The sequence below is a fragment of the Mus musculus genome, chromosome 15 (genome assembly GCF_000001635.26).
Source record: "Mus musculus strain C57BL/6J chromosome 15, GRCm38.p6 C57BL/6J".
Taxonomy (NCBI): Eukaryota; Metazoa; Chordata; class Mammalia; order Rodentia; family Muridae; genus Mus; species Mus musculus.
The window spans coordinates 6,722,453-6,735,824 of record NC_000081.6 but is presented as its reverse complement, the minus strand read 5'-3'; the positions used below and the strand labels follow the sequence as shown (position 1 = coordinate 6,735,824).

The following is a 13,372-nucleotide window of genomic DNA, read 5'->3' as shown; positions in this document are numbered from 1 at the left end:
TTGTTTTTAAGATGCATAAGAGATTAATAGTCATATGTTAACAAGATAAATAAGCCAATAAGACACTGGATTACAGTGGCTTGCTTCTGGATTTTCTACAGTATGAACATATTCCTATCACATTCATTTGACAGCTAGGCATGGTGGTGTACAACTCTGGTTCCAACTCCTCAGGGAAATGGTGGGCACTCAGGTTCTGAGACCAGTCTAGACAACATAGCAACATTCCTCAGAAACTCAGAAACATGATGAAACCAATGAAAATTTACTAATAAGTAAATACTTTAAAAACTTCTTAATAATTAGGAAATGTTTATCAAGTCAAATAAAAGAACGCGTCAGTAGAGTTTCAAGCTACTTGCCTTAGTGAAGTTATTCAGATGGCCCAGCTTTCTCATATTTGATACTCCTTGCAATTTGGCCACATTTTGGAGAATCTCCCTCAAGTTATCAGAAGGTTCTGGTAGAAAATACAAAACAATTTAACATAAGCTTTAGAGTATTACCATAAGCAAACATAAAGTGTGCTGTAGCGCCCCCCCCCCCCAGTGTTGGTTCTCAGTTTACAGCGTAAGCCTTCTCCCCAAGTGCACAGCTGGCTGCCTTCAGAGTTCAATCCCTTTCGCATCGCCACTGCACTCACAGAAGCCCATCGTCCAACGCTGTGGATCATTCAGATTATTGAGCTATGAAATCATAAGTCTTAACGTCACAACTTTCATTTTTGTTATTAGGTGACAACCAGGACCGAATATACTGTTCAAATTTATATAACCAAAAACTTAGATAAAACATTTATCGGGTATACTTCTCACAACCATGAACATATTCAGTAAGGAACAATGATCGCTGGAAATGAGAAGCATGCATGCATGCCCTATACTTGTGCTGGCCAACTGCCTAAGACACTGCCAGGAGAAAACGAACTTCACAGACCTGTCTTCTGATCTTCATGTGTTAAGGGGGGAGGGAAAATCTAGGCAAATTGAGTTGAAGACACAAAGCTCAGAGTACAAAAGAGACCACGGACTACTAGAGAAGTCGGGCACTGCTCAGGAAAAGTACTCTGAAGATCTGGCCAAGGAGCTTGTGGTGCATTCAGTGGAGCAACAGTCACTGCAGCAGTGTTGAGGGGACAAGGAGCAACGGATGGAAGCAATTATAGGGAAGGAGTCCCTTCCTTCCAGGCAGGTTAAAAGCACTATGTGACATCCATCAAGTGAGCATTATCAATGTAATAACAACAGCAAGGCAATAAATTCAAGACTCCAAGCAAAGGGAACATGAAGACAACTATCTATACAAAGGCATATCCTAATTAAACTGCTGAGCATCCCTGAAAGAGGCGGGCAAGATGGGTCAGCTGGTAACTCATACAGGCCTGGTGAGTAGACACGTATTATGACCCACAGTAAATGTGGGAGAACATGAACTTCACGACCCTGTCTTCTCGTCTCCATGTGCTGCATTGCACACCCAGTGCATACACAGTGATAAAACTCAGAAAAACCTATCACAGTTCCCTCACTTTACAAGAAAGAGCAGGCCAAGAGCCAGCCAGGCCTCTGCAGCAGTTTATCAAGCCCTCAAAAACAATGTAACATTTCTCAAGCAATTATTTTCAACATCTTGTTTTAAATAAAACAAAAGCAGAATCTTTAACATTCTATAATAACTCTGGTAATAGTTTAAGAGACATTGAAACTTCGATACTTTAGAAAGGAACAACTATTAGTTGTAATTACTGTTTTCCTTACCAGATGAAACTGTCCTGGTCTGCATTTAGCTTCTCTTCTACCTAATTCCACCACAAGGGTGATGGCCATGACAGTGCTGATACCCCAGGAAGCACAGCACCAAACCCTGCTAATTCCCTCTGCTGTGAAGCTGGCACCTGCTACTTCACATCATCTCCTCCATTTCTATCTTCATCTTTCGTAAATTACAAATTCAGTATGAATGAAATTCACTTTAGTTTTAAGTGGGTTAACAAAGGTCTACATTAATGACTTAAAGATCTGCCTAGCAATAAGAAAGAGCAAATCCCTAAAAAAAAAATTATAAAGGCCTGATGAAGGTCTTAGCTGGTCCTTTGTAATACTGTTCTGTTGTTGTATTCTATCTATACAGAACGAGGAAGGAAAACACATTAATGATTTAGTAATGTATGGGAAGTTCACAAAATTTCTAAACAACCCTTTAGGATAATGTAATTTAGAACCTATGCATTTTCAAGAGTCAAAGAGAAAAGTCCATTAAAAACCTCAGGAACCAAAAAAATTCCTCAAGTGACATTCCTCCTCTCTGCATCCTCCCAGTTAAGGCTCATCAGAATTGCCTCAGAGAGCCCTGACAAACTTTCTAGGCTGAAACTGTTGCCATTTAAAAAGCAAGTCTGCGGTTAAGGGTGCAATCTTCTCCTGAGCTGAGCGCTCATTCTCCTCAGGCCCTGTCTCAGGCACCAAACGGAAGTCAGCACAGCCCTTCAACAAGGGCCTCACACTAGGTGACAGTTGTTTCTTTGCAAGTAATTGTTGAAAACACATCTCCTTAAACTGCATGTCACTTCCCAGGACAACTCAAAACAGTTAAGAAGCCCTTTTCAGACACTGAGATACGAATACTCACGTGCTACAATGTTGCAATCAGGGAACTCTCAATTTACATTGGGTCAAGGTTCCCCTGGGTAATGAAATGAGAAATTGCTTATTTCTTCTTTCCCTGTTAAACTGGGGTTTGGCAAATTTTTTCTGTAGAAGTCTCAGATAAAAGCCAAAGTATCTTAGACTTTGTAGATCATAAAAGTCTCTTGTATACACTTGACTGCTGTTATACTAAGAAACTGAAGAAAGCATGTATGAATAGAAACAGTTTTGTATTTTAGTCTAGGCTGCTACTAAACAGAAACAATAACTAGGTATCTTTTGAACAGAAATTTATTCTCATAGTTCTTTAAGGCCAGAGTAAGTTTGGTGAAGCACAAGTGAAGGAGTGAAGTCCTCTTCCCTTTAATTTCTCATTATTTCCTCACATGGTGGAGAAAGGGACAAGACAAAAGATGCTCTCACTATCTGCTCATGAGAGGCCATCCTCACATGGTAAGTATCTTCCCAGAGTTCAGTCTCCTAACAGCGGCACACCAGGGACTAGGATTTCAAAAGACAAATTGGGGATGGACACAAACATTTCATTCACCGGACTCTATCTCAACATGACTTGGGGTAAAGTGGTGGTTTCTGCCTGCTGTCTTGATGGTCTACACCTGTAATCCCAGAGGTGTCTCAAAAGAACTGAGAATTCAAAGCCTGCCTAGGACACACTGGGAGAGAAAGTCAGAGGAAATAAATGACTTAAAAAGAATGCACAGTCCATGGCAGTGAAGAGAACAACATTAATCACATGCCCATTCCTGTTTTGTGTTTTGAAACAGTCTTACAAGGCAGTCGTGGATGCCCGTGAACTCGAGGTAATCCTCCTGCTTCTGTCTTGCTTGTGTTTTTCAAACAGAGTATATATAGCCCCAAACTGGCCTCAAATAAACAATCCTCCAATCTCAGCTTCCAGCACTGGGACTATAAGCATTCCCTACCGTACCCTGCTCTTCCACATCATTTCTTGTAAGTAAAAAAGGGAAAGGATAGTTTCTTACATTTTTATTATTTAAGTGCATTTATACAAACATATTAATAATATTGAGTATTTTGAGAATTAAGTGATATATAAAAATTTGCTCAACTTCTATATTCATATCCTTTCATACCCTAAAAATATCATTAATGAACATTTAATACTATCCATAACTAAGGATCCTATATATAATGTTGAATACTAAATTTTTCAAAACATACAAAATATTCTTTGATAATTTAGCATAGTAAAAGAGCATAAAATATTAAAAATGAATCATTAAGAAATATATTCAACCCTGTCTCGTAAAAACCAATACACACACACACACACACACACACACACACATATATATATATATATATATATATATATGTTCAAAAGCCCTTATATGATACCACCTGACATAGTGAGAATGAGTATTTAAAATGCATTATATATCTGTGTACATTGTTTAACTGTAAGTTTACTTTAAAAAGATTATCAGTGTTTCTAGGAGAGAAATTATTTTATCAGTAAGTATATTTTAAAAATTTCAAAATAGCAAAAAGCTCTTTGAAGTTAAACATTAAGAAAATGCTAATTTCAAGCACAGTGAGAAAATTATCAATAATATTTCCATGATGTTTGTAGAACATGAATTTAATATTGTCAACTATTAATATCCAACAGACAGAATAATTACTTTAAGGTATATTTTGTTGTTATGTCTCCTATTTCATTTCTGATTTTATTAATTTGAATACTGTCTCTGTGCCCTCTGGTTAGTCTGGCTAAGAGTTTATCTATCTTGTTGATTTTCTCAAAGAACCAGCTCCTGGTCTTGTTGATTCTTTGTGTAGTTCTTTTTGTTTCTGTTTGGCTGACTTCAGCCCTGAGTTTGACTATTTCCTGCCATCTACTCCTCTTGGGTGTATTTGCTTCTTTCTGTTCTAGAGCTCTCAGGTGTGCTGTCAAGCTGCTAGTGTGTGTTCTCTCCGGTTTCTCTTTGGAGGCACTCAGCTATGAGTTTTCCTCTTACCACTGCTTCCATTGTGTCCCATAGCTTTTGGTATGAAGTATCTTCAATTTCATTAAATTTTAAAAAGCAAAACAGTAGTTTCAAATAACTAAATATAATAAATATGTGCCATATATTTTACTGTACTATATAGTAATCACAGCACACACACACACACACACACACGGATAGAGAAAACACTTCTGCCACAGTATCACATATTTTTGTCACCATAAATTATATTATTTATGTTGATGTTTGTTTGGTAGAGTATCTGAATACAAAAGTAACTTTTGTTAAAAAAGAAAAATCGGAATAATAAAAGGATACAAAAACATTCTAACAGTTGCCATGGTAACCATTTTTAATTGCCAATTTGACTACATTAAAAACCCAGAGGAGCAGCAAAGCTTGACTGTTCAAATGTGAAGGTATGCATCACACCCATATACAATCCATAGCCACCGACTGGCACGTGAGGTTGAGCAGACTCACTAGAAAGATCTGTTCTCGGTGTGGGCAGGAGCCACATCCATTTGGCCAAGCACCGAGACGAAACAAAACCTTAGGAAACAAAACTAAAATCACTTACAAGAAGGGGAAAATAAAAAAGTCTGGCACCACCAAATGCTTGAGAAGAAGGGGGCATTAGGGCCCTTATACGCTGCTGGGAGAGCATAAAAAATTATATCCCTGCTAGAAAGCTACTAGTACTACTGTAACTACGACCCAGGTCTACTAAGTTGTAGTCTAGTCAAACACTGAAATACTGATCAACAAAATACGACCCCTAGGATAGATACTACAGACCAGTCTCAGAACCTTACTAGAAGCCAGCAGGCTAAGTGCACACTGTGGTGTTCCACTTACATGTAGTTAAAACACAGATTAAAGTAATGCAATGGTGGGAGGAATTAGTGCCTGCTGGAAGATGAAGTAACCAACAGAAAACAGGTGAGGAGGATAAAATGTTTATCTAAAGCAGTGGTGTTAAACCTGTCAAATTTAAGGATGTAAGTGCTGGCTAGTTTGACAGCATCTGGAGTCATCTGAGAACAGGGAACTTTAATTGAGAAAATGCCCTGTTGGGAGTATTGTCTTGGTTGATGATTGACACAGGAGGGCCCAGCTCACTGTGGATGGGGCTACCCCTAGGCAGGTGGTCCTTGCTTATAAGAGAGCAGGCTGAGCAAGCCATGAGGAGCAAGCCAGTAAGCAGCACTCCTCTACAGCCTCTGCATCAGCATCTGACTCCAGGTTCCTGGCCCAGACTTCTTTGATGTCCAACTGTAATAAGGATATATAAACTGAAATAAACACTTTCTTCCCCAAGTTACGTTTGGTCATGGTGTTTTATCACACCAACTAAGTTAGGTACATTCTGCTCTGTGTTAATTGTGGCATGAAGTTCTTTCTATAACATAACTAGATCCCAGACTGAATATCATCATCTGAAGTACCTGGGACATGAAGTGGCCTGGGTTTCATGTCTTCAGGTTCTAGAACATTTGCATAATAAAATGAAATCTCTTTGGGAGGTGAGCTCTAAATGTAAACAAGACATTCCCTTATGTCACACACACCTTATCACATAGTATAGAGATAATCATATACCACTCCCTGGGTTTTGACTGGAACCTGTCACATGAGGTCAGATGTAATTTCCATTTCGAATTTCTAGATTAGGAAAATCAATCTATACTTCAAAAGGAAGGATAACTGAATTAAACTAACAAAACAACAAAAACAAGGATAACTAAAAAAACAAACAAACAAACAAAACCAACCAAATAATTCAGTTATCAGGTTCTGAAACACACACTCCCTCCCTATGAAAAGATGCACAAAACTACTAGGAGAAAACTAAACAAAACAGTCACTCAGTTCTTATTTACACATTCACTTATTTGCTCAGTTCTCCACGTAGTCACAGACACCTGTAATGTTTGTTGATGAGTAAACCTTTAATTTTACATGTTTTACACGCCATTATAACTTGTAGCAATTAACTATGCTAATATCTTATCTGTCAATAAATAACAATCTTATTTTAAGTGAGCTTTGGGATAAAACTTAACTGTCATCAACTCCAGCTTACGTAGTCTGTTAATCACTTAACTTCACAGGGATCCACTTTTCTATCTACAGTGAAAACAGCAACGACTACTCAATAAATACTAACTATAATTAAAAGTTATTTGCTTAGCAATAGGTTTTTATGAATCAATCATGAAAATTATGTGGTTAGCTCAAGCAAATGTTTCATATATGCATGTTTAAATTAATAGATTTTATTATAGAGTACTTTAATGCATCACTTCCATGATCTAAGATTTTATCATATTTAAAGTACAATTATCTTTCAGAACTGTATAGTGATTACACAGCCCATACAGAAATAGTAAAATCACAATGCTATATGAATACTAGAAAATTATGATGTTTCCTATTTAGTATGAATGGCTTGAAATCATTATTTAACAGACAAGGGATAATACAGTAATTATAGTAATAAATCTACCTAAAATAGTTATTATATAATAAAATTTCAAACGAACCCTTAAAGAAATATATGTGTTAGAAAAGTAAATTATAATAAACTAATGTGAATTTAATGGTACAAATAAGATAAGGGAGCATGGTGCTGTTATTAATATATGTGAATTTAATGGTACAAATAAGATAAGGGAGCATGGTGCTGTTATTAATATATTGCTGACTGCATTTAGCAGCTTCGAGAATACTTTCAAGATTCCGTTTTTAATCTTCTATCCTACAGTTTAGCTTGTCTTTAATTTCTCAACCTTCTTTTTACCTAAACTCAATATTCTGGATGAGTTCCTGTGTGCACTGGAGCATTATCTGTATATACTGTTTTTTATTCCTTTTAAACAATAAAAACGAGAGTAAAAAATCAGGTGAGCATTTACCCAAAGGCTTTCAAGTCTCACAAGAACATTAACATCTTATTTACAACTACAGGGACCAACAGTCTCGACCATAAACTGATTTTCAAGAATTATTTTCTGTATTACAGCAGAGCTGAGCATGGGTGGTCACTGCACGGCACTCCTCATTAGGCTAAGGTAGCACTGGCACAGGAAAGAGAAATAAATGCCTGGGCTTACAGGTCCCCTGCTGAAAGAGGGGAAAGCTAAGAGTCAGGGAAGGAATGGCTGAAGGAAGGACACATGGAAGGAAGAAAGAAAGGGCAGTAGAAATAGGAAGAAATTATTTTCTTAATAAAACTAGGCTGTTGCGATAAAAGTACTCGTGACAGTGGAGGTTTAATTTTACTAAGTACTGCATGTTTTACTTCTCCGGTAGCCCTGAGAAGCTAGCCAGTCAAAGTGCAGGGATGTGGGAAGCAGTTTACAAAGGATGACAGTAGCACAGTGTTAGAGACCTAAGAAAGTGTCAGTGCCTCCCAGTATTTGGGAGGTCTGCCTGATCACCCGCCATTCAGAAGCCAGTCTAAGCCACATAGTGGGTTCAAGGCCTGCTTGAGTTACACACAAAGAAAGTGTCTAAAAACAAAGAGCTTGGCCAAAACAAGCAAACAAACACCACCTCATCTCAAAATGCAAACAAGCAACAAACAAGGAAATAAAAACAAACACCTAAAAATATAATAATCACTAGCCACTCAACATTTTAATGAATAACTGTATGTATTACTATAAATAAATTCATAAAAATGTAAAGTCCATCAAGCTGTTTCCTGGACTTGCTACTGGTGTCAGAGGTAGGAGGGACAATGTATAAAGACTCACAGATCTCACCGCTGATGATAAGCAAGTGTTTAAAAACAAAAATAAAAAATGCTTTGTTAGAGTTTCAGATGTTAGAGACTACTAGTCTCCATTTACAGAACACAGGAATATGCTACTTTAGGCTGACTTTGTAAAATTTGGCATTTATATAACAATAAAAGAAGAAAGAGAAAGAAAGGACAAGAAAAGAACAGGACAGGACTCCAGGTCAGCACTGTGAATGATAAAATATGAATTTACAATAGAACTTCAAATTAATTTTATGATTAGCTATAATGACAGCTGTAGTGTGTGTGTGTGTGTGTGTGTGTGTGTACAAAGGAACAAATCAAAGTAATGCTAGCTCAAAGTTCATCAACTTTCTAAATAAAGAGCCAAAAAATATATATAAAATAAAATTTCCCCCCATATTTAACTACACTTTATTGAACTGAAAAAGTTCCACATCTTTAAATCAGAACAAACATATTTAATGTAATTAAAACATAATGGGCTTTGCTCAAATTTGTCAAATGTAATTTTTAAAAATAGCAGCAATTCCTAGGAATACGAAAAGAACAAAAAAACGACTATAACTTTTTGCCTATTATCTGCCATCAGAACACCTGACTCCTGGGCCTGAAGATGGTGAACTAGTACCTGCAGTGTGAGTGTGGTATCCACAGACATGAAAGTCAGGTGTGACAGCAGCATGTCTGTAATGCCAGAGCTTGAGGGCAGGAAGGAGATGGGTAAGTCCCTGGAGCTCACTGACCTGCGAGCTTAGGAGAAGAGATTAAAGGCCATGTCTCAAAAAACTAAGAAGGGAAGGCACCTAATGTTTACCTTGTGAGTCACACACTTGATGTGGGTGTGTTCGTGTGCGTGCGTGCATGCATGCACACCCACATCAAATTCTTCTTTACCTCAGCCTCTCAAGTTAAAAGTTACCTAAGAACTAGGTAGAAAGAGCTACTGAATAGATGAAAAAGAAATCAAGTCCTTTCTTAAATTTTGCCTCTTTCTTGTCATAATATTGGGGAATATAGTACACATGTGTAGCAAATAAATGCCCAGAAAAAAAACGTAATTGTCCAGGTATGGTGGCACATGCCTGTAATCCCAGTACTTGGGAGATGAAGGGGCAGGTGTTAAAAACTCAACCTTGGACACAGGAAGTTCCAACCATCTTGGGCTACATAAGACCCAGTTTTAGAACAAAACACAGAGGATTGAATCAAACACACAAAGCACTTTTACTTTGTGCACAAGTATGTACTAAAAAATTTACAAAGGCCAATTTTCAGGCTACAGAAATTTCTGTCATTCAAAGAAATGTTGGTAACAATAATTTTCATGGTATTTTTTCTTGAGAAAATATGAAAAAAACCTACAATTTTGCTTAATGACTACAATACTGCATGTGCTGCTATCATTTCTATGTCAACCTTCATATCTTACAATGATAATTGCAAGGTAATTAGGCATCCACAGTCCTCTAATTAGGAGCCCTTTATTATAAGAGAAAAATTGTTTGCCTTTAAAATAACTCACAATTTAAATGAACCCCATGAAAGAACAGAACATCTGTGTCTAAATGCAAAAAACAATTAACTGTGTTATATACCCCAATAATGAGATTAACTCTACACCTAGTGAGATTAATTCTAAATCCTCTACAACTGCTCAGGAGCTGTGTGCACACCTTGCATATTCACACGTACTTTCCTGTTTGGTTTTCTCTATAAACGAGGCTGCAGCTCAGCCCGAGTCTAACACGTGTCATCTATGAATGTAGGGAGGCACACCACACTCAGAAACTAGTAACAGCCCAGAGGCACAAAGACATCTCAGCTCTGCAGTATACTCAGATGAGTGTGGTTTGAAACCTAGGAAATAGTACCATGCTACATTCTGCTATTTCCATATATTCTTTTTTTTTGTTTGTTTTTTTGTTTTTCGAGACAGGGTTTCTCTGTGTAGCCCTGGCTGTCCTGGAATTCTCTCTGTAGACCAGGCTGGCCTCGAACTCAGAAATCCGCCTGCCTCTGCCTCCCGAGTGCTGGGATTAAAGGCGGGCACCACCACGCCCGGCTCCATATGTTCTAATTCCTAAGTTCATTCTTACACTTCTCCTAATTATTTTGTCACATATCTTGTCTCTGACGTCTGTCTGAAATCTTTAAAACCTTTTCATTTTCTGTTTTTGAGACACTGCTCTTTGCTGCACTCCCCAGACACAAGTGAATGGGTTCTTTCCTTCTCTGCTCCTAACCCTCACCACCTACTCTCTGCTGTCGACTGAAGAACTAAAGAGTACAACATCCACCCAGCTCAAAGGCTGCCTGCCTGCTTTCCCTTTTAGCCTTTAAGACCACGGCTTTCCTGTCCTGGTCACTCGATGGCACGCATCTTTCCTGGAGCTCTCCTTACTCGTTCTCTGTGTTTCCCAGTGTTCCTCTCAGGCCTGTCTTCCCTCCGTCTCTAACACAGCCTCAGTCCTACCCTCTGCCTTCAGAGTTCTCTCTCCACCATGTCCATCAATTTTCTAACACGGAGGGAGAACAATGCCTTGAAACTTTAACTCTAAACTTTTATCTTCGACTACAGAAACAGATGTCAAGTATTTAAGTTGCAGGACCTGTCAACTTTAATAAGACCTCTATGATCAAAATAATTCATCTTAAAATGAAAAACAGCTTCTCAAAATTCCTTTCCTTATGAGATATGAAAAACGGAAATTAAGGCTCCAGAGTCTACTATATCTATGCATGTGGTTTGTAAATATCACTGACACACCTTATTACATATGTTTTAACATAGTTAAGTCAGCCTTTATCATAATTATGTCTTGCCTTCATATTCTAAGTTTTGACCAAGGTCTTGCAGATATTTTCCTATTTAGTATTCAGCAGATATCTTTTGGTTAGGTATAATCATTAATAACATCAAAAACATGGCATGCACAAAATCATCACACACAAAAAAATGTATTGGCTAATCTCAAGCCCCAAAAGGAAAAATGTTAAGCCTTTTCATGACAGTCTTAAGTCAGGTTAAAGAAAATTATACATATATATGGTGCAAATGGAAGTTGGTCCACTTATTTTAAAATGACTGTTTTTCTTTCCTACATTTCACTTGGACATTCCTAACAACTTCATAGCATTAAAAAAATCCAAACTTTTGACCACCAAAAGCTTTGGGCTATTGTAAACAAAATCACTATGGTCCATTTCTACCTATATTTTCCAAGAATAAAAGTGTTAGAACACAATATTCTGTGTGGTAGTTTAAATAAGATGGCGCCCACAATCTTAAGCATTTGAATACTAGTTGGTGGCATTATAGGAACAGTCACAGGAGACAGGTCTTTGCTGTGGGCAGGCTTTGACGTCACAAAAGCCACCTGAATTCCCAGTTGGCTCTCTCTGCTTCCTGTCTGTGAATGAAGTTGTGAGCTCCCAGCACTATTCCAGCACCCATGCTGGCCTACTTGCTGCCATGCATGCTTCCTGCCCATGATGGAACCTGACCCCTCTGACCATAAACTCCAAACAAATCCTTCCTTCTGAGTTGCTTTGGTCTTGGTATTTTATCACAGCAATAGAAGAGTACCTAGAAGCACTGTTAACATGTCTACATGATACATTGTTAACATGTCTACATGATACATTCTGACAATGCTCTTGCCACATCTGCTTCCATACTTCTGGTGATTATAATCCCCCATGTAGTGGAGAAAGTTTAAAGTGTGTGTGTGTGTGTGTGTACATATATATATGTGTATATGTGTATATATATATATATATACACATACATATATATACACACACACATATATATAATATATAGGAGTGCTCTGTCTGCATATACACTTGCATGCCAGAAGAGGGCATCAGATCCCTTAAATGGTTGTGAACCACCATGTGGTTGCTGGGAATTGAACTCAAGGCCTCTGGAAGAACAGCCAGTGTTCTTAAAGTCTGAGCCATCTCACCAGCCCCCATTTATCATTTTAAAATGTGAATTATTAGAGTATTCCAAAATAGTATTAGGGACAGCCTTGCTTAATTATAAATTATAATTTTCTGTTTTAGGTAAAACATGTTACTAGATACGCTACAGGAGATCAACATTAATAATAAAATTCCAGTCAGGCTCAAAAAGAATGAGTTTAAGCCAGGTAGCATTTTATCAGGTTATTGGTAGAGGAAAAAATAATAATTTCCAGAAATCTGGGGTTTCCAAGGTTGTAAAGTGACCATAAGCCTATATAATTAATATTACCCACTATAAATCTCGAACTTTACCACAAAGGTACATAAATAAAAGCTATAAAACAAAAGGCAAGGATTTCCCTCAAATTCTATGTTAGGAGGCATTCCCCCTAGGGCTCCCGAAAAGAGCTAAAGAGCTGTATCCCAAGAACAGCAGTCACAGTGGGCGCAGGACAGGCCCGAGGGGGCGGGGTCTGTGCGACTTCCAGAAGCAAGAAAAATTACCCTGGGGTTTTATTCAAAATAAAAAAAGTTCTGAGAATAAAAATACTAATCTCCCTGACTTCTACATGGCCTGCTTTGCCATATTCCCAAGGCTACTGACATCTAAATGAAAGCACCCAGCAGCACAACACAGCCCAGCCCAGCCCAGCGCAGGGATCACATGTGTGTGCAGAGCTGAGGGGAAGAGAAAGAGCCGGCCAATGCTCGCCACACCCCCTGCTTTGTCAGTCTAACCTAACTCTAGCCTTTCAAAATCACTTTTATAAAAAATGATATACAACTAACTGAATCCTCCTTAAGAGTACGGTCAGCACTATGTTATAATCTCAACCAGAAGCTGGCAGCGTGCCCATACCTACTCACAGTAGCTCCCTGTATAAATGAATGAGTGAATGAATGAATGAATGTAGCACTCCTACCTACAACAGAAAATTCACTGAAGTTAATGGTGTCTCAGGTATTCCTTGATAACTAAAAATATTAAAAAA

The 13,372-nt window shown here is 38.0% G+C and overlaps 1 protein-coding gene across 3 annotated transcripts in view; it reads right to left on the bottom strand.

Moving 5' to 3' along the window:
- Rictor (RPTOR independent companion of MTOR, complex 2) overlaps nucleotides 1-13,372 on the bottom strand; it is a 92,053-nt gene that overhangs the window by 64,577 nt on the left and 14,104 nt on the right. For all 3 annotated transcript variants that reach the window (XM_006520003.1, XM_006520004.4, NM_030168.3), the window contains exon 3: nucleotides 363-460. In XM_006520003.1, coding sequence (XP_006520066.1) covers nucleotides 363-460 — 98 coding nt within the window. The remainder of the gene's footprint in view (nucleotides 1-362; nucleotides 461-13,372) is intronic.